Source organism: Pseudophryne corroboree, chromosome 6, assembly GCF_028390025.1.
Source record: "Pseudophryne corroboree isolate aPseCor3 chromosome 6, aPseCor3.hap2, whole genome shotgun sequence".
Classification (NCBI taxonomy): domain Eukaryota; kingdom Metazoa; phylum Chordata; class Amphibia; order Anura; family Myobatrachidae; genus Pseudophryne; species Pseudophryne corroboree.
The window spans coordinates 822275643-822301669 of NC_086449.1; the positions used below are offsets into that span (position 1 = coordinate 822275643).

At 49.3% G+C, this 26027-nt stretch overlaps 1 protein-coding gene across 5 annotated transcripts in view; it reads left to right on the forward strand.

Annotated features, from left to right (window-relative positions):
• Nucleotides 1-316: 316 nt before the first annotated feature.
• The window catches only part of DDX11 (DEAD/H-box helicase 11), a 198899-nt gene continuing 173188 nt past the window's right edge, over nt 317-26027 (forward strand). For 4 of the 5 annotated variants that reach the window (XM_063929195.1, XM_063929198.1, XM_063929197.1 and 1 more), the window contains exons 1-3: nt 317-418; nt 2068-2214; nt 2944-3162. In XM_063929195.1, coding sequence (XP_063785265.1) covers nt 2071-2214; nt 2944-3162 — 363 coding nt within the window. In that variant the 5' untranslated portion in view covers nt 317-418; nt 2068-2070. Of the gene's footprint in view, nt 419-462; nt 916-2067; nt 2215-2943; nt 3163-26027 lie in introns of those variants that run through there. The other variant, XM_063929196.1, reaches the window with a different exon arrangement.

Consider the following 26027-nt stretch of genomic DNA (forward strand, 5'->3'; position numbering starts at 1 on the left):
TAGGTTTAAAATCTTATTATATTATAGGGCTCACAGAGTAACGCTTATACAGTGGATATTACAAGGTTTGAGGGGCTGCACTGTGTGTAGTCGGATAATACAAAACCAGAAGCTTGAAACCTGGCATTGTCCCCTGGTGTATGGGCAGCAGCCATTACTAATATGGGAACATGTGCTTTTTCTAACTTCTTCCTTCCCTGTCCTAGCAACAATGACGTCAGCGCATGTTCCTCCTGCACCATCATTGGCTACAAACTGGGCGCCGGCCTCTGATTCGGCACTTCTATTGGCTGCTAGACTTTAGTGGGCGTGCCTAAACTGGCGATTGGTTGGGGAGTAAGGCGGGCGAAAGCGCGGGAGATTGTGTTTACTTCATGGAGCATCCGGGGTACTGGTAACACAGCGACACCAGCGCGAGGTAATAACGAGTCCTATAGGGCACCGCGGTGCAGTCTGGGTCGTACAGTAATAGGTTGCTAATAGTGATACCGGATGGTATCAGGAAGATGAGAGCAGCACCACCACCATGATATTAATAATCTATGGGGGGGGGGTTAAGAGCGTTATGGAACTATGGTGCAGTATGCTGTTACCCATAGCAACCAGTCAGCTTTAAAGTGACAGGATGTTGTGCTATTTAGGAAATAAAAGCAAGCACCTGATTGGCTGCCATTGCTTGCTGTACATTTGTACATATTGCACGGTGTTATTAATCATGAAGCCCCACTATGCAGTAATGATGGCCCAGCCTTTACGCAGTGTGGCAACTTCCGTCTCAAATCGTATCATCGCGCTCCCACACTGCCCCCTGCCTATCCTCCCCTCCAAAATCCAAGCAAGCATGGTTTTAATTGGTATCCAGATGATAGATCGACAGTGTATTGGTCGACGGCCAATAGACCGGAAATTCTTAAGGTTGGAAAGGTCGACACGTAAATGTCCGACATATTTTGCAGGGGTTTTCACGTTTTTTCAACATTTGCTTAATTTACTGTCCACGTGGACATCTATTGGGAATAGTAACCAGCGGCGAGCGGAACGTACTGTAGTGAGCCCCCATGCCTGAAGCTTGGTGAGCGCAGAAAGTCCACGAGGGTACATATTTATACTGATGGTGGCCAGTAATCTGAAGTATACAAGATTTGGCCCAAGAAATGTGTTGGCCATTTGTGTGTCAACCTTTTTGTACTCGTCGACCATGTTATGTCAACCTAATGACTGTCGACTATGACACATTTGTCCATTCATCCGCACTCATTTTACTTTGGTTCTGGTACCTCACCAATACGCCTTGTGTGGCCCACCAAGTGTGCCTAAAATGGTGTAAACATTGCATTAATACAATTCCCCCCCTGGACAACTGCAACGCACAAAATCACACCGCACTGGAAGTATAGGACCAGATCTGATCTGCAACAGCTCGGACCGATGTACAAATTATGTATTTCTGCTTAGAGAAAGCTTATGTGCTCCTTCCGCAAGCATAGGACACGTCCAAAATGGTCTCTCGGCACGTCCCTATCTCATGTAGTATTCTCACTCAGCAGAGGGTTAGGGTTGGCACCTCTCGTCGGTTGTTTTGCTCTTTGTAAATTGACGGCAATAGTCCTGATTCAGAAGTAGACGGAATGCTGATGTTTGCGCAGTTGAGACATTATATGCTACTGCGCTTGTGTGAAAAGCCCTACGGGGGATATTACCACCGAGTGTACGCAGCAGCCGGTGTTGTGTACGGAGTCGCTCACATTTAAACTGGTGGTGCAAAGCCATGGGCGTTACTGGGAGGTGACCTGAAGTGAACCCCAAAAAAGGTCCACTCATAGGTGTATTCTGGGGGTGTCACGGGTGTGTCCTGACGCGGCTGCATTCCCAAACACAGAGCCACAGAGGCCACGTTTAGTGGAATTAAATGGAGGGCGTTGTAACAATCTGCGATAGAACTGACCCATCATAACATGAATGTAGCCGCTTTGTTTTATCATACAGCAATGTTGTGTTTTTTTTCTCTTCAGATGTAAAGCGCTAATATGGTGTAATAATAATACATTTTTCGTGATGTTTCTTCAGGAAATGGACATAAATAATCCGGGTCCGGCGACTGTAGATTTCCCGTTCCCCTTTCAGCCGTACCCCATCCAGGAGCGGTTTATGCGGGAGCTATATCGGGTGCTGGAGACAGGGAAGATTGGCATTTTTGAGAGTCCCACAGGAACGGTGAGAACTGAATCTGTGACGTGTTATCTGTTATAATGCTGCTTATTTACGCTATCTGGTTAATGATCGCTATATCATAAAACAGCTATTATCTTATTCTGTCCCACAGAGACATTACAGAGACCCCTTCATAGTACAGTGACCCTTACGTTTATACAGAGATTTCCCCTACACACAAACCCTTACCATTATACACAGATCTCTCCTATACAGGGACCCTCCCCATTACACAGAGACCTCCCGTGTACACAGAGACCTCCCGTGTACACAAACCCTCCCCGTTACATAGGGATCTGCCGTGTACACAGACCCTCCCCGTTACACAGAGACCTCCCCGTTACCCAGAGACCACAGTATAGTGGTGCTCACTGACCAAGCCCTGTGTCAGTATTGATCAGAGAGAAAAGAGTCAATTAGTAAGTAGCAGTAGTACGCTTAATAGCTTCCCCTTGATATCTCGCGTAGCATCTCCGCGTTCGAAAGGTCTGGAGTTGCCACCTGGGAGGTGATTGTCCACTTGGTTGGACATTTATTATTTATTTATTAACAGTTTCTTCTATAGCGCAGCATATTGCGCTGCGTTTTACAATTGGGATTTATATTACCAACAAGGTGTGCGTTTAGCACATGTTTGGGGTGGGAAATGCCTTATATTACACTGGCGGAGAGAAGGAATGTTTATAATGGCTCTCAGTTACTTTGTTATAAGAGTATTTCCCCTGAATCCAGGGTAAATCTTTGAGTCTGATTTGTGGGTCCCTGGCCTGGTTGCGGAACTTTGAAGAAAAGAAGCGTCAGGAAGAGGCGCGGGCCCTGTCTGTAGGAGAGACGGAGAATAAGGGGGGCCAAGAGATGGATGGCCACACGGCGGCACCGTCTTCAGATCCTGACTGGATCACACAGTTCCTGTCCAAGAAGGAGGAAATGGACGTGAAGAACAAGATAAAGGTGAGCCGCCCGTTTACTCTCTTGTACACCCTTCTGGCTGCTGCTTTTAGGGTAACGGGTACAGTTTGCGAGTCAGTGACTGCGTCCTATATATGTACTGTGACCTGCACATCCAGGATGTGTACACTAACAGCCTCTACAACTAAGATACATTATGGAGGTAAGCTAAATAATGGTTCAGGATCAGGCTACCTATGGATAACCAGCAGCTGGGGATAATTAATCAGCAATTATTGAATGGATATTTAATTTACACACAATGGTGGTCTTTCCAAGTTGATCGTTAGCTGCTTTCGTTCGCTGTGCAGCGATGAGGCAAAAAAACGGCACTTCTGTGCATGCGTATGCGGCGCAATGCGCACGCGCGTCGTACAATTGCAACGAACTATGTAGTTTTGCACAGGGTCTAGCGAATCTTTTCAGTCGCACTGCTGGCCGCAGAGTGATTGACATGAAGTGGGCGTTTCTGGGTGGCAACTGACCGTTTTCAGGGAGTGTTCGGAAAAACACAGGCGTGCCAGGAAATATGCAGTCGTGGCTGGGCGAACGCAGGGCGTGTTCGTGACGTCAAAACAGGAACTGAGTGGTCTGAAGTCATCACAAGCGCTGAGTAGGTTTTGAGCTACTCTGAAACTGCACAAAAAAAGTTTGCCGCCGCTCTGCGATCCTTTCATTCGCACTTCTGCTAAGCTAAAATACACTCCCAGTGGGCGGCGGCATAGCGTTTGCACGGCTGCTAAAAACTGCTAGCGAGCGAACAACTCGGAATGACCTCCCATGACATTTTGAAGATATTACCACTGAGTTTATGGCCGAGCTCTCTTATTATAGCGTTATACATGCAGCACACTGGCATGCCATGGGTTAAAACAAAAGTGACTGAATTACAATGTTTGCTGAACTATCTGCCTTTATCCTCCACCTCCAGATTCTATTTTTTTATTTATTTTTTCTTGTTTTTACTTTCGGCCAGAGGGGTCTCCTTAACGATTTGTTCCGAGACCCTGATGCTGAACTGTTTAATAATGCATCCTACTGCCGGCCTCTGTTTAATACCATGGCTCGTTATCCCACTCATTACTAGGCTCTGTCTTCCCCTCAGCCAGGGAAGTGCTTTTCCGTAGCTCATAAACTCTACGTTGTAAAATAGAACAATAACAACGAAACTCCTTTGGCAGCGTTTCGGGAAGGACAATACGGCCTCCAAAACTGTTCAAGGTGACAGAGCGTGCTAGCTAGTGTTTGTGTGTACGGGCAAGCCAAGCTGATACTTTACATCAGGTAGGCCCGGCCCGACACTGTATCCCACTTAGTTATTGACAAGTCGAACTTGTTCTAAAATCGGTGCTTTATGTATTATGGGGGTCATTCCGAGTTGATCGTAGCTGTGCTAAATTTAGCACAGCTACGATCATCTTCCCTGACATGCGGGGGGACGCCCAGCACGTTAGTCCGGCCACCCCCACACAAATACAAAAGCATCTCACAGCGGCGATGCTTTTGTATTTGTGGAGTAACTCCCGGCCAGTGCAGCTCCTGCGGCTGGCCGGGAGTTAATTGTTGCTGCCACTGGCCGCAGCGGCTGCGTGAGACGTCACGCAGCTGCCGCGGCCCGCCCCCCCTAACAGTCCGGCCATGTCTGCGTAGGCCGGACCGCTCCCCCTAAATGGCGGCTTAAGGCTGCCGTCCAGCCCCCTCCCGCCCAGCGACCGCCTCTGTCTCAGAGGCGATCGCTAGGCAACAACGGCTGCCATGCACCGGCGCAAGCGCCGTTCCGACCCGATCGCTGCACTGCGACAAACTGCAGCGAGCGATCGGGTCGGAATGACCCTCTATAAGTAAAGAATACCAAACCACAGAAACGACTGGCGGATGTAATAGCCTATATCGTCATGTCAGGATACTTCCTAGCGTAAGGTCACACTGTGTATTGCTGGAATAGTAGCTTGATGGGACATCCTTACTTTGGCTGCATCCAGAAAAATATGAACCTCCTCTTTTGCATTTGAATGGTGCAGGGCAGCTTGAATTGAAATTTTTATAAATGTTTCACACTTTTGTTCATACAAGCATCAACCCAACTTGCCACCAAGGTATATCTCCAATATATATACCTGGACAGATTTATCTGTTTCCCTGGGAACTTTTAGGCAGCTAGTGTCATACTGATGGATTACCCTCAGGGCAGCCATCGGGGGGGCACTGTGGGAACTGGTGCTCCAGGCCCTTACAGAAAGGGGGGCCCACCCCTGGCTCCTACCGCCAATACCTGTAGAGCTGCACCAGTCTGTGAATCATCAGTAGGCAGATGCGCAAGGAGGGCTTCTTAAAACAAGCCTTATCTGCGCATCAGCTCTCTGTAAAGCAATCCTGTAGGTCCGCAACGCTCCACCTATATGTAACGTCACAATGTATGACATCACATAGGGGTGGAGCAGTGCGGCAGAATCTTTTTTTGGGGGGAGGGAGGGGCCCTATCTATATTTTGTCAGTACGGGGCCCCACAATTTCTGGTGGCAGCCCTGATTACCCTAACCATATAGCCCGGTTTGACAAAAAGTGAAGGTGCTGCCACCAGTGAGGTTTGGAGTCATTCATATGAAGCTGAAGCGCCCACTGGATTATTCAACAAGATACAATGTAGGATACCTGGGAAAAATAAATTATCTAAATGATAATTGAGGTATATTGTAGGAATATGGAAGAGCAGAAGGGCTGTTGCAGGGAACGCAAGTCTTTTTGTGGAGAGTTTTGCGTTTTTCGCACTGCACACACTCTTAATCAAGCACACACATCTGCCGGTGGTTCAGAGATGAGCACACCTCTGCTGCATCTCCACTTGCGGTCTGAAAGGGGAGTAACCACATGTATTCTAGGTGAAGGCAGGGCGTGTTGATGGAACTGCGGATTACGCTAAGTTGTGTATAGACATAGACATTTCTCTGATGAAACCAGCGTTTAAACCAGAGAAACGCATTAGAAAGTCTGCCATCATACTGAGAACAAAACCCTGGACCTGTCATGACCTTCTAGTCCTCTGGTTCTATGGCCCATGATCTGGGTGTGGGGTAGCTATATATTGCAGCATATACGATCCACCAGTTGGTGAGACATCATCTAATCTTGTTACGGAGCTACACATCGTATATCCGGAGCTCCGAGCTCTATCTGCCAGGTCATTCTCACAGCACTGCAGTTTAAGACTCCCAAGTCTCTCTCTCTCTCTCTCTATCTATCTATCTATCTATCTATCTATCTATATATATATTTCTCTGACGTCCTAAGTGGATGCTGGGACTCCGTAAGGACCATGGGGAATAGCGGCTCCGCAGGAGACTGGGCACAACTAAAAGAAAGCTTTAGACTACTGGTGTGCACTGGCTCCTCCCACTATGACCCTCCTCCAGACTCCAGTTAGAATCTTGTGCCCGGCTGAGCTGGATGCACACTAGGGGCTCTCCTGAGCTCCTAGAAAGAAAGTATTTTAGGTTTTTTATTTTACAGTGAGATCTGCTGGCAACAGACTCACTGCAGCGAGGGACTAAGGGGAGAAGAAGCGAACCTACCTAACTGGTGGTAGTTTGGGCTTCTTAGGCTACTGGACACCATTAGCTCCAGAGGGATCGACCGCAGGACCCGACCTTGATGTTCGTTCCTGGAGCCGCGCCGCCGTCCCCCTTACAGAGCCAGAAGCATGAAGATGCTCCGGAAAATCGGCGGCAGAAGACTTCGGTCTTCACCAAGGTAGCACAGCACTGCAGCTGTGCGCCATTGCTCCACATGTACACCTCACACTCCGGTCACTGATGGGTGCAGGGCGCTGGGGGGCGGCACCCTCAGGGCAATATTACTCACCTTGGCTGGCAAATATGCACCATATATAGTCCCAGAGGCTATATAGGTGTAAATTAATACCCCTGCCAGAGTTTCAAAAACGCGGGAGAAGTCAGCCGAAAAAGGGGCGGGGCTATCTCCCTCAGCACACTGGCGCCATTTCTCCCTCACAGCTCCGCTGGAAGGAAGCTCCCTGACTCTCCCCTGCAGTCTGCAACTACAGAAGGGTAAAAAAGAGAGGGGGGGGGCACTAAATTTAGGCGCAGTATATATATATATTTTATATTATAGCAGCTATAAGGGGATATAATTCAGTTAGTCCCTGTATTATATAGCGCTCTGGTGTGTGCTGGCATACTCTCTCTCTGTCTCCCCAAAGGGCTTTGTGGGGTCCTGTCCTCTGTCAGAGCATTCCCTGTGTGTATGCGGTGTGTCGGTAGGGCTGTGTCGACATGTTTGATGAGGAGGCTTATGTGGAGGCGGAGCAAATGCCTGTAAATGTGATGTCACCCCCTGCGGGGTCGACACCTGAGTGGATGGTTCTGTGGAAGGAATTACACGACAGTGTCGACTCCTTGCCTAAAAGGTTTGACAACATACCTACTATGGGACAGCCGGCTTCTCAGCCTGTGCCTGCCCAGGCGTCTCAAAAGCCATCAGGGGCTCTAAAACGCCCGCTACCTCAGATGGCAGACACAGATGTCGACACGGATACTGACTCCAGTGTCGACGACGATGAGACTAATGTAACTTCCAATAGGGCCACACGTTACATGATTGAGGCAGTGAAAAATGTGTTGCACATTTCTGATGTTACCCCCGGTACCACAAAAAAGGGTATTATGTTTGGAGAGAAAAAACTACCAGTAGCTTTTCCTCCATCTGAGGAGTTAAATGAAGTGTGTGAAGAAGCGTGGGCTTCCCCTGATAAGAAACTGGTAATTTCTAAGAGGTTACTAATGGCGTACCCTTTCCCGCCAGAGGATAGGTCACGTTGGGAAACATCCCCTAGGGTGGATAAAGCGCTCACACGCTTGTCAAAGAAGGTGGCACTACCGTCTCCGGATACGGCCGCCCTGAAGGAATCTGCTGATAGAAAGCAGGAGGCTATCCTGAAGTCTATATATACACACACAGGTGTTATACTGAGACCAGCTATTGCGTCAGCATGGATGTGCAGTGCTGCAGCTGCGTGGTCAGATTCCCAGTCGGAAAATATTGATACCCTAGACAGGGACACTATATTGCTAACCGTAGAGCATATTAAAGATGCACTGTTATTAAAGACGTCGTCTTATATATGAGAGATGCACAGAGGGATATTTTCCGGCTGGCATCTAGAATTAATGCAATGTCCATTTCTGCCAGGAGAGGGTTATGGACTCGGCAGTGGACAGGAGATGCAGATTCTAAAAGGCACATGGAAGTTCTGCCTTATAAGGGTGAGGAGTTGTTCGGGGATGGTCTCTCGGACCTCGTTTCCACAGCAACAGCTGGGAAGTCTACATTTTTACCCCATGTTCCCTCACAGCCAAAGAAAGCACTGTATTATCAGGTACAGTCCTTTCGGCCCAATAGGGGCAGGCGGGTTAAAGGCGCGTCCTTTCTGCCCAGAGGCAGAGGTAGAGGGAAAAAGCTGCAGCATACAGCCAGTTCCCAGGAGCAAAAGTCCTCCCCCGCTTCCTCTAAGTCCACAGCATGACGCTGGGGCTCCACAGGCGGAGCCAGGTACGGTGGGGGCCCGTCTCAAATTTTTCAGCAATCAGTGGGCTTGCTCACGGGTGGATCCCTGGATCTTTCAAGTAGTATCTCAGGGGTACAGGCTGGAATTCGAGACGTCTCCCCCCCGCCGTTTCCTCAAATCTGCCTTACCAACCACTCCCTCAGGCAGGGAGGCAGTGTTACAGGCAATTCACAAGCTGTATTCACAACAGGTGATAGTAAAGGTGCCCCTACTTCAACAAGGACGGGGTTACTATTCCACAATGTTTGTGGTACCGAAACCGCATGGTTCGGTGAGACCCATTTTAAATTTGAAATCCTTGAACACATATATAAAAAAAATTAAAGTTCAAGATGGAATCGCTCAGGGCGGTTATTGCAAGCCTGGACGAGGGGGATTACATGGTATCACTGGACATCAAGGATGCTTACCTGCATGTCCCCATTTACCATCCTCACCAGGAGTACCTCAGATTTGTGGTACAGGATTGTCATTACCAATTCCAGACGTTGCCGTTCGGTCTATCCACGGCTCCGAGGTTCTTTACCAAGGTAATGGCCGAAATGATGATACTCCTTCGAAAGAAGAGAGTTTTAATTATCCCATACTTGGACGATCTCCTGATAAAGGCGAGGTCCAAGGAGCAGTTGTTGGTCGGGGTAGCACTATCTCGGGAGGTGCTACAACAGCACGGCTAGATTCTAAATATTCCAAAGTCACAGCTGATCCCTACGACACGTCTACTGTTCCTGGGTATCGTTCTGGACACAGAACAGAAAAAAGTGTTTCTCCCGGAGGAGAAGGCCAAGGAGCTGTCATCTCTAGTCAGAGGCCTCCTAAAACCAAAACAGGTGTCGGTGCATCACTGCACGCGGATCCTGGGAAAGATGGTAGCTTCCTACGAAGCAATTCCATTCGGCAGGTTCCATGCAAGAACCTTTCAGTGGGACCTGTTGGACAAGTGGTCCGGATCGCATCTTCAGATGCATCGGCTGATAACCCTGTCTCCAAGGACCAGGGTGTCTCTGCTGTGGTGGCTGCAGAGTGCTCATCTTCAAGAGGGCCGCAGATTCGGTATACAGGACTGGGTCCTGGTGATAACGGATGCCAGCCTTCGCGGCTGGGGGGCAGTCACACAGGGAAGAAACTTCCAAGGACTATGGTCAAGTCAGGAGACTTCCCTGCACATAAATATTCTAGAACTGAGGGCCATTTACAATGCCGTAAGTCAGGCAAAACCCCTGCTTCCAAACCAGCCGGTACTGATCCAGTCAGACAACATCACGGCGGTCGCCCATGTAAACCGACAGGGCGGCACGAGAAGCAGGACGGCGATGGCAGAAGCCACAGGGATTCTCCGATGGGCGGAAAATCACGTGTTAGCACTGTCAGCAGTGTTCATTCCGGGAGTGGACAACTGGGAAGCAGACTTCCTCAGCAGGCACGACCTCCACCCGGGAGAGTGGGGACTTCATCCAGAAGTCTTCCAACTGATTGTAAACCATTGGGAAAGGCCACAGGTGGACATGATGGCGTCCCGCCTAAACAAAAAGCTAGAAAGATATTGCGCCAGGTCGAGAGACCCTCAGGCGATAGCTGTGGACGCTCTAGTGACACCGTGGGTGTGCCGGTCGGTTTATGTGTTCCCTCCTCTTCCTCTCATACCAAAGGTACTGAGGATAATAAGGAGAAGAGGAGTAAGAACTATACTCATCGTTCCGGATTGGCCAAGAAGAGCTTGGTACCCGGAACTTCAAGAAATGATCTCGGAGGACCCATGGCCTCTGCCGCTCAGACAGGACCTGCTGCAGCAGGGGCCCTGTCTGTTCCAAGACTTACCGCGGCTGCGTTTGACGGCATGGCGGTTGAACACCGGATCCTGAAGGAAAAGGGCATTCCGGAAGAAGTAATTCCTACGCTGATTAAAGCTAGGAAAGAAGTAACCGCAAACCATTATCACCGCATATGGCGAAAATATGTTGCGTGGTGTGAGGCCAGGAAGGCCCCAACGGAGGTATTTCAGCTGGGCCGTTTCCTACACTTCCTACAGTCAGGGGTGACTATGGGCCTAAAATTGGGTTTCATTAAGGTCCAGATTTCGGCTCTATGGATTTTCTTCCAGAGAGAACTGGCTTCGCTGCCTGAAGTTCAAACTTTTGTTAAGGGAGTGCTGCATATTCAGCCCCCTTTTGTGCCTCCAGTGGCACCTTGGGATCTCAACGTGGTGTTGGATTTCCTAAAGTCACATTGGTTTGAGCCACTTAAAACCGTGGAATTAAAATATCTCACGTGGAAAGTGGTCATGTTGTTGGCCTTGGCTTCGGCCAGGCGTGTATCACAGGACAGCTGGAGTCAGAAAGACTGACTCGCTATTTATCCTGTATGCGCCCAACAAGTTGGGTGCACCTGCTTCAAAGCAGATTATTGCACGCTGGATCTGTAGTACGATTCAGCTTGCACATTCTGCGGCTAGACTGCCGCATCCTAAATCAGTAAAAGCCCATTCCACGAGGAAGGTGGGCTCTTCTTGGGCGGCTGCCCGAGGAGTCTCGGCTCTACAACTTTGCCGAGCAGCTACTTGGTCGAGGTCAAATACGTTTGCTAAATTCTACAAGTTTGACACCCTGGCTGAGGAGGACCTAGAGTTTGCCTATTCGGTGCTGCAGAGTCATCCGCACTCTCCCGCCCGTTTGGGAGCTTTGGTATAATCCCCATGGTCCTTACGGAGTCCCAGCATCCACTTAGGACGTCAGAGAAAATAAGATTTTACTCACCGGTAAATCTATTTCTCGTAGTCCGTAGTGGATGCTGGGCGCCCATCCCAAGTGCGGATTGTCTGCAATACTTGTATATAGTTATTGTTTAACAAAAGGGTTATTGTTGAGCCATCTGTTGAGAGGCTCAATTGTTCTCATACTGTTAACTGGGTATTGTATCACAAGTTATACGGTGTGATTGGTGTGGCTGGTATGAGTCTTACCCAGGATTCAAAATCCTTCCTTATTGTGTCAGCTCTTCCGGGCACAGTATCCTAACTGAAGTCTGGAGGAGGGTCATAGTGGGAGGAGCCAGTGCACACCAGTAGTCTAAAGCTTTCTTTTAGTTGTGCCCAGTCTCCTGCGGAGCCACTATTCCCCATGGTCCTTACGGAGTCCCAGCATCCACTACGGACTACGAGAAATAGATTTACTGGTGAGTAAAATCTTATTATATGTTATAGGGGTCTTATTTCCGCATTTGCACTTTTCTCTAGCATCCATAAGGGATATTGGGGGAATCTAGGGGGTAATTCCAAGTTGATCGCAGCAGGATTTTTGAAAGCAATTGGGCAAAACCATGTGCACTGCAGGGTAGGCAGATGTAACATGTGCAGAGAGAGTTAGATTTGGGTGGGTTATTTTATTTCTGTGCAGGGTAAATACTGGCTGCTTTATTTTTACACTGCAAATTAGATTGCAGATTGAACTCACCCTACCCAAATCTATCTCTTTCTGCACATGTTATATCTGCCTCCCCTGCAGTGCACATGGTTTTGCCCAATTGCTAACAAAAATCCTGCTGCGATCAACTTGGAATTACCCCCCTAGTACGATGGGGTATGGACGGGGTCCAAAGGAGCCCGTGCACTTTAAATTTCTTCAAACTGGGCGTGCTGGCTCCTCCCCTCTATGCCCCCTCCCACAGGCAGTTTAGAAAAAAGTGCCCTAAGGAGAGAATGCACACTCTGAGCTCCAGAGAGTTTTCTTCAATTTTTTGTTTCTGTTATTTTCGGTATGCTGTCTGGGCAACAGCATAACTGCACCATGGGAGTTAGGGGGGGGCAACGGTCACCGTCCTTGCAAGGTGCAGAGCCGCTTCCCTGCTGCAGGACCACCATTCTGAGAGGTTGTTGTTCAGCGGGGCACTGCGCCTTGGCTGTCACAGCCGCAGCATGCTGCACACTCCTAACGCTGCCTGAAGGTGATGTCTGTGGTGTAATGTTCACTCTAGCAGTGAAAAGGGGCATGGCGCCGGACTCCGGGGGCATATGTGCGCGCGCCCGAAATGGGGGCGCGGCCACGCCTACGTCATTTTAGTGGGTGGTGCGGCCCACAGACGCTACTATAGAGAGCGTCTGTGGCCGGCGACGTCACTGTTGGGGGCGTGCCCAGCACCTCCGTCGGTGCTGGGCTTCCCCCAGCTCTCTCCCAATGCGTGAATGGATGCAGCGCGCATGCGCACGCCATCTTTACACGCTGGGAGGGCAGGAAGCGGGCGGCTGTTTTAGCAGGGCACCACAAAAGGGGCAGGGCGGGTTTTGCCTGCTGAAAAATGGGCATAGCGCGGCACCCTACTAAAACAGCCTAGAGTGAACACTAGTGGTGAGTACACACCGGGGGGCCCCACTAGGGTGGTCCCCCGGTTCAAAGTGCAGCTGACCACGGGCGTGGCATACGGGACTCCCCCTCCAAGATCCCCCGTGTGGAACTGGCACAAAAACGCTTGACTAGCCCTTGTTGTGATGTTTTGAGCTAAAAGGAGACTTTGCCAGTATAAATATATTAGTGTAACTCCGGCGCCATTGGAGGAGGCGGAGCTACATCAGAGCGGGACCTGAGGCGTTTTGGTGCCTTCCTCTACTTACTGCAGCCACAGACAGCACACACAGCGCTTCCCGATTCCTCAGCCACGCTGGATATCTGGTACAGGGTGTAGCAAAGGGGGAGAGCTGACAGCCTCACTGTGAAGCTCAAGGTGTGCTGGTGTCCTTCTCTCACATACAGTAGGGCAGGCTTGCAATATCACTGTGTGTATGTGTATGTTGTTTTGCTTACTGTGAAACATGGGTAAACACAAACTGTGCAGTGTATGTCACACCAGATCCTCTCCATTACCTACTGCCTCCGTTTCATGTGAACAAGGCAGTCAATCTTCACAAACCAGTGAAGGGGCTGTGGGAGAGGTCCAGAGCCCACACGGCTAGGGTCTCTTAAAAGTATGATGTCAGATATGTCATCCCAGCTCACAGCTAATGTACAGAAAACTCATCTACTACAACACGCTGTTGCTGCTAGGACAGGTGCACAGCCCCCCTCTCTCATGCAGGTCCACAGAAAAGTGGGTTACCTGCTCTACTCTCTGATACAGATGATATACAGGAGGATGGGGATGACCTGGATCCCGTTAGTGGTGGTCCTGATTCTGCTCAGGGTATTGAACCTCTAATTCTGGCTTTACGGGATGTGCTAAAGCTCCCTCTAGAGGACGCTGCATCTCCGCAGTCGTTTTTCTTTATACAAAACAAGCCTAATGTCACTTTCCCTGACTCTACAGAGTTAGATGACTTATTCAAGCAGGCCTGGAAAAATCCAGGTAAAAAATTCTAAGTGTCCAAAAAGTTTTTGCGCACTTTCCCCTTTGCTCCTGAAGGTAGAAGATTTAGGGAGGAACCCCCCGGGGTGGATGTATCAGTGTCTCTTCTGTCTAAAAGGGCGTTGCTGCCTGCCCCGGGCTCCTTTTCCATGAAGGATCCTGGGGATAGAAAGATAGAGACTACACCAGAGGTTCCCAAACTGTGTGCCGTGGCTCCCTGGGGTGCCTCGGGACACTTGCAGGGGTGCCCTGGGTTGGTGATCCAGGACCAATTCAAATTATTCATGGTCGGTATAATAGGCAAAACCAGTGCTGGTGGCTTCCAGTCATAAAATGTGGCCAAACAGAAGCAAATCTTGTCCCTCACCACACAACTGACCCTAAGGATGACATATAAACGCGATCTACTTAATGTAATATTTCTTTCTAAATTTCTCAATAAGAAATGTTTGGCCTAGGGGTGCCGTGAAAAAAATTCTGATATTCTAGGGCGCTGTGATTCAAAAAAGTTTGGAAACCACTGGACTACACTAATGTCTATATACATGGGCCACTCAACTTCAGGAGGGCCTCTCGGGGGATATGCCCTTAGTTACTATGGTAACCCTCTTAAAACACATTCAGAACACTCCACGTGTCCTCTGTGATTCGCTCAAGGAGATAGGGAACATTAATGCTAGGACTTCTGCCATGGCAGTGTCGGTGCGCGTGGCCTTGTGGCTGCGTCAGTGGATTGCAGACACAGAATCCAAACGTAGTGTGGAATCCCTCCCCTTTTCTGGGGAATGGCTTGTGGGGTTGAATTGGATACATGGATTTCCAAAGTTACGGCTGGGAAATCCACATTTCTCTGACGTCCTAGTGGATGCTGGGGACTCCGTAAGGACCATGGGGAATAGTGGCTCCGCAGGAGACTGGGCACATCTAAAGAAAGATTTAGGACTATCTGGTGTGCACTGGCTCCTCCCCCTATGACCCTCCTCCAGCCCTCAGTTAGATTTCTGTGCACGGCCGAGCTGGATGCACACTAGGTGCTCTCTTGAGCTCCTAGAAAGAAAGTATAGTTTAGGTTTTTTATTTTACAGTGAGACCTGCTGGCAACAGGCTCACTGCAACGAGGGACTAAGGGGAGAAGAAGCGAACCTACCTAACTGGTGGTAGCTTGGGCTTCTTAGGCTACTGGACACCATTAGCTCCAGAGGGATCGCACACAGGACCCGACCTCGTCGTCCGGTCCCGGAGCCGCGCCGCCGTCCCTCTTACAGAGCCAGAAGCAAGAAGTGTCCGGAAAATCGGCGGCTGAAGACTTCTGTCTTCTCCAAGGTAGCGCACAGCACTGCAGCTGTGCGCCATTGCTCCTCATGCACACCGCACACTCCGGTCACTGATGGGTGCAGGGCGCTGGGGGGCGGGGCGCCCTGAGCAGCAATATTAACACCTTGGCTGGCAAAACTGACACCATATATAGCCCTAGAGGTTATATAGGTGTAAATTACCCCTGCCAGATTTACACAAACAGCGGGAGAAAGCCCGCCGAAAAAGGGGCGGGGCCATCTCCCTCAGCACACTGGCGCCATTTTCCCTCACAGCTCCGCTGGAAGGATAGCTCCCTGGCTCTCCCCTGCAGTCCTGCACTACAGAAAGGGTAAAAAAGAGAGGGGGGGCAATAAATTTAGGCGCAGTATAGATAATACAAGCAGCTATAAGGGAAAACACTCTGTATAGTGATATCCCTCTGTTATATAGCGCTCTGGTGTGTGCTGGCATACTCTCCCTCTGTCTCCCCAAAGGGCTTTGTGGGGTCCTGTCCTCTGTCAGAGCATTCCCTGTGTGTGTGCTGTGTGTCGGTACTGCTGTGTCGACATGTATGATGAGGATAATGATGTGGAGGCAGAGCAAATGCCTGTGAATGTGATGTCACCCCCTGCGGGGTCGACACCTGTGTGGATGGACTTATGGAAGGAATTACGTGACAGTGTCAGCTCCTTACATAGGACAGCCGGCTACTCAGCTTGTGCCTGTCCAAGCGTCTCAAATAGGCTCTAAAACGCCCGCTACCTTAGATGGCAGACACAGATGTTGACACGGATACCGACTCCAGTGTCGACGACGATGAGACTAGTGTACCTTCCAATAGGACCACCCGTTACATGATTGAGGCAATGAAAAATGTATTACACATTTCTGATAGTACCCCAGGTACCACAAAAAAGGGTATTATGTTTGGTGAGTTTTTCCTGCATCTGAGGAATTAAATGAGGTGTGTGAGGAAGCGTGGACTTCCCCCGATAAGAAATTGATCATTTCTAAACGGTTATTGGCAGCGTACCCTTTCCCGCCAGAGGATAGGTCACGTTGGGAAATACCCCCTAGGGTAGATAAAGCGCTTACACGTTTATCAAAAAAGGTAGCACTACCGTCTCCGGATACGGCCGCCCTGAAGGAACCTGCTGATAGAAAGCAGGAGGCTACCCTTAAAGCTATATATACACACACGGGCATTATATTGCGACCAGCGATTGCATCGGCATGGATGTGCAGTGCTGCTGCTGCGTGGTCAGATTCCCTGTCGGATAATATTGATACTATGGATAGGGACAATATTTTGCTGACAATAGAGCATATAAAAGACGCTGTCTTATACATGCGTGATGCACAGAGGGATATTTGCCGGCTGGCATCAAAAATAAGCGCAATGTCCATCGCCGCCAGAAGGGGGTTATGGACTCGGCAGTGGTCAGGTGATGCCGATTCAAAAAGGCACATGGAAGTTTTGCCTTATAGGGGGGTGGAACTGTTTGGGGATGGTCTTTCAGACCTCGTTTCCACAGCTACGGCTGGGAAATCGACATTTTTGCCACAGGCTACCCCACAGCAAAAGAAAGCACCGTATTATCAAGTACAGTCCTTTCGGCCCCATAAACACAAGAGGGCTCGAGGCTCATCCTTTCTGCCGAGAGGCAAAGGTAGAGGGAAAAAACTGCAACATACAACCAGTTCCCAAGAGCAGAAGTCCTCCCCCGCGTCCGGTAAGTCCACAGCATGACGCTGGGGCTTCACAGGCGGACCCGGGGACGGTAGGGGCCCGTCTCAGAAATTTCAGCGCACAGTGGGCTCTCTCACAGGTGGATCCCTGGATCCTTCAAGTAGTATCTCAAGGGTACAGGCTGGAATTCGAGACGTCTCCCCCCCCGCCGTTTCCTAAAATCTGCCTTACCAGCAACTCCCTCTGCCAGGGAGGCAGTGTTGGTGGCTATCCAAAAACTATATTTACAGCAAGTGATTGTCAAGGTACCCCTCCTTCAACAAGGAAAGGGTTACTATTCCACAATGTTTGTGGTACCGAAACCGGACGGTTCGGTGAGACCCATCTTAAATTTAAAATCCTTGAACACTTATATCAAAAGATTCAAGTTCAAGATGGAATCGCTCAGGGCGGTTATTGCGAGCCTGGACGAGGGGGATTACATGGTCTCCCTGGACATCAAGGATGCCTACCTGCATGTCCCCATTTACCCTCCTCACCAGGAGTACCTCAGGTTTGTGGTACAGGACTGTCACTATCAGTTCCAGACGCTGCCGTTTGGGTTATCCACGGCACCGAGGGTCTTTACCAAGGTAATGGCCGAAATGATGATACTCCTTCGGAAGAAGGTTTCTCTGACGTCCTAAGTGGATGCTGGGGACTCCGTCAGGACCATGGGGATTAGCGGCTCCGCAGGAGACGGGGCACAAAACTAAAGCTTTAGGATCAGGTGGTGTGTACTGGCTCCTCCCCCTATGACCCTCCTCCAAGCCTCAGTTAGGTTTTTGTGCCCGTCCGAGCAGGGTGCAATCTAGGTGGCTCTCTTAAGGAGCTGCTTAGAAAAAGTTTTTAGGTTTCTTATTTTCAGTGAGTCCTGCTGGCAACAGGCTCACTGCATCGAGGGACTTAGGGGAGAGAAGTTCAACTCACCTGCGTGCAGGATGGATTGGCTTCTTAGGCTACTGGACACCATTAGCTCCAGAGGGAGTCGGAACACAGGTCTCACCCTGGGGTTCGTCCCGGAGCCGCGCCGCCGACCCCCCTTGCAGATGCTGAAGATTGAAGGTCCAGAAACCGGCGGCAGAAGGCTTTTCAGTCTTCATGAAGGTAGCGCACAGCACTGCAGCTGTGCGCCATTGTTGTCACACACTTCACACCAACGGTCACGGAGGGTGCAGGGCGTTGCTGGGGGCGCCCTGGGCAGCAATGTATAATACCTTATTCTGGCTAAAAATACATCACATATAGCCCCTGGAGGCTATATGGATGTATTTAACCCCTGCCAGGTCTCAGAAAAACGGGAGAAGAAGCCCGCCGAAAAGGGGGCGGGGCCTATTCTCCTCAGCACACAGCGCCATTTTCCCTCACAGAAAGGCTGGTGGGAAGGCTCCCAGGCTCTCCCCTGCACTGCACTACAGAAACAGGGTTAAAACAGAGAAGGGGGGGCACTTATTTGGCAATATGTATATATATATTAAAATGCTATAAGGGAAAAACACTTATATAAAGGTTGTCCCTGTATAATATAGCGTTTTTGGTGTGTGCTGGCAAACTCTCCCTCTGTCTCCCCAAAGGGCTAGTGGGGTCCTGTCCTCTATCAGAGCATTCCCTGTGTGTGTGCTGTGTGTCGGTACTTGTGTGTCGACATGTATGAGGACGATGTTGCTGAGGAGGCGGAGCAATTGCCTGTAATGGTGATGTCACTCTCTAGGGAGTCGACACCGGAATGGATGGCTTATTTAAGGAATTACGTGATAATGTCAACACGCTGCAAGGTCGATTGACGACATGAGACGGCCGGCAAACCAATTAGTACCTGTCCAGGCGTCTCAAACACCGTCAGGGGCGTTAAAACGTCCTTTTACCTCAGTCGGTCGACACAGACACGGACACTGACTCCAGTGTCGACGGTGAAGAAACAAACGTATTTTCCTTTAGGGCCACACGTTACTTGTTAAGGGCAATGAAGGAGATGTTACATATTTCTGATACTACAAGTACCACAAAAAAGGGTATTATGTGGAGTGTGAAAAAACTACATGTGGTTTTTCCTGAATCAGATAAATTAAATGAAGGGTGTGATGATGCGTGGGTTTCCCCCGATAGAAAATTATTGGCGGTATACCCTTTCCCGCCAGAAGTTATGGCGCGTTGGGAAACACACCTTAGGGTGGATAAGGCGCTCACACGCTTATAAAAACAAGTGGCGTTACCGTCTCCAGATACGGACGCCCTCAAGGAGCCAACTGATAGGAGGTTGGAAAATATCCTAAAAAGTATATACACACATACTGGTGTTATACTGCGACCAGCGATCGCCTCAGCCTGGATGGGCAGCGCTGGGGTGGCTTGGTCGGATTCCCTGACTGGAAATATTGATACCCTTGACAGGGACAGTATTTTATTGACTATAGAGCATTTAAAAGATGATTTCTATATATGCGAAACTCTGGCATCAAGAGTAAGTGCGATGTCCATATCTGCCAGACGATGTTTATGGACACGACAGTGGTCAGGTGATGCAGATTCCAAACGGCACATGGAAGTATTGCCGTATAAAGGGGAGGAGTTATTTGGGGTCGGTCCATCGGACCTGGTGGCCACGGCAACAGCTAGAAAATCCACCTTTTTTACCCCAAGTCACATCTCAGCAGAAAAAGACATAGTCTTTTCAGCCTCAGTCCTTTCGTCCCCATAATATCTGCCCAGGGATAGAGGTAAGGGAAGAAGACTGCAGCAGGCAGCCCATTCCCAGGAACAGAAGCCTTCCACCGCTTCTGCCAAGTCCTCAGCATGACGCTGGGGCCGTACAAACAGGTGCGGTGGGGGGTCGTCTCAAGAGTTTCAGCACGCAGTGGGCTCACTCGCAAGTGGACCCCTGGATCCTACAAGTAGTATCCCAGGGGTACAGATTGGAAATTCGAGACGTCTCCCCCTCGCAGGTTCCTGAAGTTTGCTTTACCAACGTCTACCTCCGACAGGGAGGCAGTATTGGAAACAATTCACAAGCTGTATTCCCAGCAGGTGATAATCAAAGTACCCCTCCTACAACAAGTAAAGGGGTATTATTCCACACTATATTGTGGTACTGAAGCCAGACGGCTCGGTGAGACCTATTCTAAATGGAGTCACTCAGAGCAGTGATAGCGAACCAGGAAGTAGGGGACTATATGGTGTCCCTGGACATCAAGGATGCTTACCTCCATGTCCAAATTTGCCCTTCTCACAAAGGGTACCTCAGGTTCGTGGTACAAAACTGTCACTATCAGTTTCAGACGCTGCCGTTTGGATTGTCCACGGCACCCCGGGTCTTTACCAAGGTAATGGCCGAAATGATGATTCTTCTTCAAAGAAAAGGCGTCTTAATTATCCCTTACTTGGACGATCTCCTGATAAGGGCAAGGTCCAGAGAACAGTTGGAGATCTGAGTAGCACTATCTCAAGTAGTTCTACGACAGCACGGGTGGATTCTAAATATTCCAAAATCGCAGCTGTCTCCGACGACACGTCTGCTGTCCCTAGGGATGATTCTGGACACAGTCCAGAAAAAGGTGTTTCTCCCGGAGGAGAAAGCCAGGGAGTTATCCGAGCTAGTCAGGAACCTCCAAAAACCAGGAAAAGTGTCAGTGCATCATTGCACAAGGGTCCTGGGAAAAATGGTGGCTTCTTACGAAGCGATTCCATTCGGCAGATTTCACGCAAGAACCTTTCAGTGGGATCTGCTGGACAAATGGTCCGGATCGCATCTTCAGATGCATCAGCGGATAACCCTGTCTCCAAGGACAAGGGTGTCTCTTCTGTGGTGGCTGCAGAGTGCTCATCTACTAAAGTGCCACAGTTATGCATTCAGGACTGGGTCCTGGTGACCACGGATTCCAGCTTGAAAGGCTGGGGAGCAGTCACACAGGGAAAAAATTTCCAGGGAGTGTGATCAAGTCTGGGGACTTCTCTCCGCATAAATATACTGGAACTAAGAGCAATTTACAATGCTCTAAGCTTAGCAAGACCTCTGCTTCAAGGTCAGCCGGTATTGATCCAGTGGGACAACATCACGGCAGTCGCCCACGTAAACAGACAGGGCGGCACAAGAAGCAGGAGGACAATGGCAGAAACTGCAAGGATTCTTCGCTGGGCGGAAAATCATGTGATAGCACTGTCAGCAGTTTTTCATTCCGGGAGTGGACAACTGGGAAGCAGACTTCCTCAGCACGACCTCCACCCGGGAGAGTGGGGACTTCATCGAGAAGTTGTTTCCACATGATTGTGCACCGTTGGGAAGACCAAAGGTGGACATGATGGCGTCCCGCCTGAACAAAAAACTGGACAGGTGTTGCGCCAGGTCAAGAGACCCTCAGGAAATAGCTGTGGACGTTTTGGTAACACCATGGGTGTACCAGTCGGTGTATGTGTTCCCTCCTCTGCTTCTCATACCAAAGGTACTGAGAATTATAAGACGTAGAGGAGTAAGAACTATACTCGTGGCTCCGGATGGGCCAAGAAGGACTTGGTACCCGGAACTTCATGAGATGCTCACGGAGGACTCAGGGCCTCTGCCGATAAGAAGGGACTTGCTTCAGCAAGTACCATGTCTGTTCCAAGACTTACCGCGGGTGCGTTTGACGGCATGGCGGTTGAACGCCGGATCCTAAGGGAAAAAAGGCATTCCGGAAGAGGTCATTCCTACCCTGGTCAAAGCCAGGAAGGAGGTGACCGCACAACATTATCACCACATGTGGCGAAAATATGTTGCGTGGTGTGAGGCCAGGAAGGCCCCACGAAGAAATTTCAACTCGGTCGATTCCTGCATTTCCTGCAAACAGGAGTGTCTATGGGCCTCAAATTGGGGTCCATTAAGGTTCAAATTTCGGCCCTGTCGATTTTCTTCCAGAAAGAATTGGCTTCAGTTCTTGAAGTCCAGAAATTTGACAAGGGAGTACTGCATATACAACCCCCTTTTGTGCCTCCAGTGGCACTGTGGGATCTCAACGTAGTCCTGGGATTCCTAAAATCACGTTGGTTTAAACCGCTCAAATCTGTGGATTTGAAATATCTCACATGGAAAGTGACCATGATGTTGGCCCTGGCCTCGGCCAGGCGAGTGTCAGAATTGGCGGCTTTGTCTCACAAAAGCCCATATCTGATTGTCCATTCGGACAGGGCAGAGCTGCGGACTCGTCCCCAGTTTCTCCCTAAGGTGGTGTCAGCGTTTCATCTGAACCAGCTTATTGTGGTACCTGCGGCTACTAGAGACTTGGAGGACTCCAAGTTGCTAGATGTTGTCAGGGCCCTGAAAATATAGATTTCCAGGACGGCTGGAGTCAGGAAAACTGACTTGCTGTTATCCTGTATGCACCCAAAAAACTGGGTGCTCTTGCTTCTAAGCAGACGATTGCTAGTTGAATGTGTAGTACAATTCAGCTTGCACATTCTGTGGCAGGACTGCCACAGCCAAAATATATAAATGCCCATTCCACAAGGAAGGTGGGCTCATCTTGGGCGACTGCCCGAGGGGTCTCGGCTTTACAACTTTGCCGAGCTGCTACTTGGTCAGGGGCACACCCTGGCTGAGGAGGACCTGGAGTTCTCTCACTCGGTGCTGCAGAGTCATCCGCACTCTCCCGCCCGTTTGGGAGCTTTGGTATAATCCCCATGGTCCTGACGGAGTCCCCAGCATCCACTTAGGACGTCAGAGAAAATAAGATTTTACTTACCGATAAATCTATTTCTTTATCATCCACTAGGGGTCACTGGAGTACTCTTGGGATATGGACGGGCGTAGCCGATCAAAGGCACTGAATATTCAAATTTAGGACTCTCCCCCCCCTCCATATCCCCAAGTACCTCAGTGTACTTTGCCAGTGTTTTTTCGGTGCTCACAGCATGATCATCGGCTTGTGGCAATGGCCACTTTTCAGAAGATTTTTATTTTTAATTTTTACACTTTCCGTCCCAGTTTCTGGAAAAACTTGGGGCCGGGATGGTGCCGCTGCAAGGCAGCGTATGGCGTGTCGGTCCTCACAAAGAGCACCCTCACAGCCACAGGCGCTATAAGGCAGCGCATGGCGTGTCGGTCCTCACAAAGAGCACCCTCACAGCCACAGGCAGCTGGTTACTGCAAGCTGCACGGAAAACAACTGGACGGAGCTTACAAAAAGAAGCTCCGTCACAGCCAAGATGACTGAGAAGCCCGTCACAGCCAGCATGAGAAGTGGTCACAAGCTGGACGGAGCTTGCAGCACAAGGTATGGTGGGTCAGGGCGGTCAGCTCACGCTGCCGCCCTGCAGTGTGGGGAAAGTGTTTATTTTATGTTGACCACAGCTATTACAGCATACCGCTGAATATCTCCCTGCACCCGCTCCAGCCGCCGCACTACCTAGCAGCAGAGCGGCCGCACGTCAATCACAGACGCCGGCCGCTCTCCCAGCACTAATACAGATCAGGCCGCCCGAGAGAACTCCGGAGCACTGCTCAGAGCGGCCGCACGTCAATCAGACGCCGGCCGCTCTCCCAACCCGGCCATCGCTGTACACAGCGCCGCCCGAGCCAGCTACTTGGCAGAACTACGGAGCACTGCTCAAAGCGGCCGCACGTCAATCAGACGCCGGCCGCTCTCCCAGCACTTATACAGTAAGTAAGCTCCGAGACACACGGCGGCCGCTCTCCCATCGCTAAGACGGAACCACAGCTCAGAGCGGCCGCACGTCAAACACAGACGCCGGCCGCTCTCCCAACTCTGGTACCCGGCCACCGCTGTACACAGCGCCGGCCGAGCCAGCTACTCCGGAGCACAGCTCAGAGCGGCCGCACGTCAATCAGACGCCGGCCGCTCTCACAACGCTGGTACCCGGCCACCGCTGTACACAGCGCCGCCCGAGCCAGCTACTCGGCAGACAGCCAACGACCGGTCACTGATGTCTGTAGTCGCCGCAGCTATACTCTGCGTTCTCCTGCTCTCCCGGCACCGCTGCAGGTAACATGGGAAGTTACCTTACAAGCAGCGCAGCTGCAAGGGGGGGTGAGGGGGGAGTATATGGCCATAGCAGCAGATATAAAAGGCTGCAGGGGTTAACAAAAGTTTGTTAAGCAGTTAATGGCCTATCATAACCTAAGAGTATCATAACCTAAGAGTATCATAACCTAAGGGTTTCTGTTAAGGCTGCAATATAATACATTCACTGCAGCCTGGATTTATAGTAACTGGAGGTTAACTAAGTGTATGTGTTTACTGTATAATAGATCTGTAAGAACATATACGCTATATATATTAACTGTATAAAAGGCTATTAAGGCTATAAATTGCCTGTACTGTGAATTTCAGTGAAAGCAAAACGGCCATTTTAATTATTGCTGTTTTTCCAGTTTATAATTCCTGAACATTCCGGCCATACACCTTTACTCCACAAGGAGGCGCAGGGGTGTTGGTGGGAATTTTTAGTTCAAGATAATTCCAGAACATTCCTGCCCTACATCTCTAAGCCACCAGAAGGCGCAGGGGTGTTAGTAGAAATTTGGTTCGGGTTTCATATGCAATATGAACTGTTTTTCACATAAAGAATACTTTAGTTTCCTAGGGATTTCCGTACAGAGAAATAACCATACATATAAATATGCAGTTCAGCAATAACATATATATATATATATATATATATATATATGCCATATAATAATTTCATTAAGTCGTGCAAGTGTCTGTCTGTTGCCTATTATGGTGTCTGTCTACATAGCAAGTAAGGCTATAGTGCAGACTAAAAATACTTTTATAAAATTGGCAATTCAAATTAAAAGAGCAGTAATCGGAGTCTCGGAATTACTCCGCCAGCTCTAACAAAAGACAGTCTTTCCAAAGGGCTAATTTTCTTTTGGGTACCAAAGTGTTTATTTCACTGGTCTTATAATTTAATGCACGATTCTATGTCAATCTCACACCGATAAATACGAGTGAGAACGGTACAGTAGTCCAGCACTCAGATAGTGCGGGGGTTTGGATAACCATACATATTGGTTGCCAAAAGGACGCGATCCGTCATGGGTTGATGAGTTTCTGTCAAACATTATAAAAACCCAGGATACATTTGGGTCGCTAGAATCTATGTATGAAACCATGCCGATCACTGTTAAAAGAAGCAGCAGAGTATAGCTGGAAAGCTTCTGATAACGCCGGTTATTTTCATTGTCGCTAGTTAAGCGCAACAAGGCCAGAGCTTGTTTGCTCCTAAATTTGATATACTTGTAACGGCAATTTTTATTCCTTTATGATATTCAGCCATTACCGCATACAGTATATTTGTTACGGCGTTTTATCCCTTTATACAAAAACAGTCACGCCTTGTAACGACAGGACGTTACAGTCAGCAAGCCAGTGGTTTGATGACCTCTTTTACAATTGTGGAAGCGCGTTTTTACATGTTACATTTGCGAGGTTTCATGACTTTAACTTATATAGGTCTCAGCTGTTTACAGCTTAAAGACAAAACTGCCTCTGTGGAACGGTTTGGCAGGTTGTCATTTAGTCTTTGCTGGTTTATAAACCAGTCAATAGTACGCTTATTCCCCTCTGTTTGAGCAAAATCAAACACCTCCGTTTCAATATCAAGCAGCAAGTCATTTATTACAGTTAGAAAATGGATTTTCTGCAGTTAGTTTTTGCTTATTGAAGCCACAAAATTGTATGATTGCATTTGATCTTCACAATGCGTAGTTACCCAGTCAGGTTTCTTCATCACAGGTTCTAGCGGTTGCAAGCAACCATTAGCATTTCTTTTCTACCGTTGCTTATCGCTTCCGGTATTTGCTACAGTGATGTTGGAATGATAGCTCATCTCACTATGTATTAACAAAGTTTCTCTAACTTGCGCTACTAAGGTATACTACAGTAGCAGATTAAGTTTGAAAACAATCACATCTAAGTCTGTCTAAACGATGTAAATTCC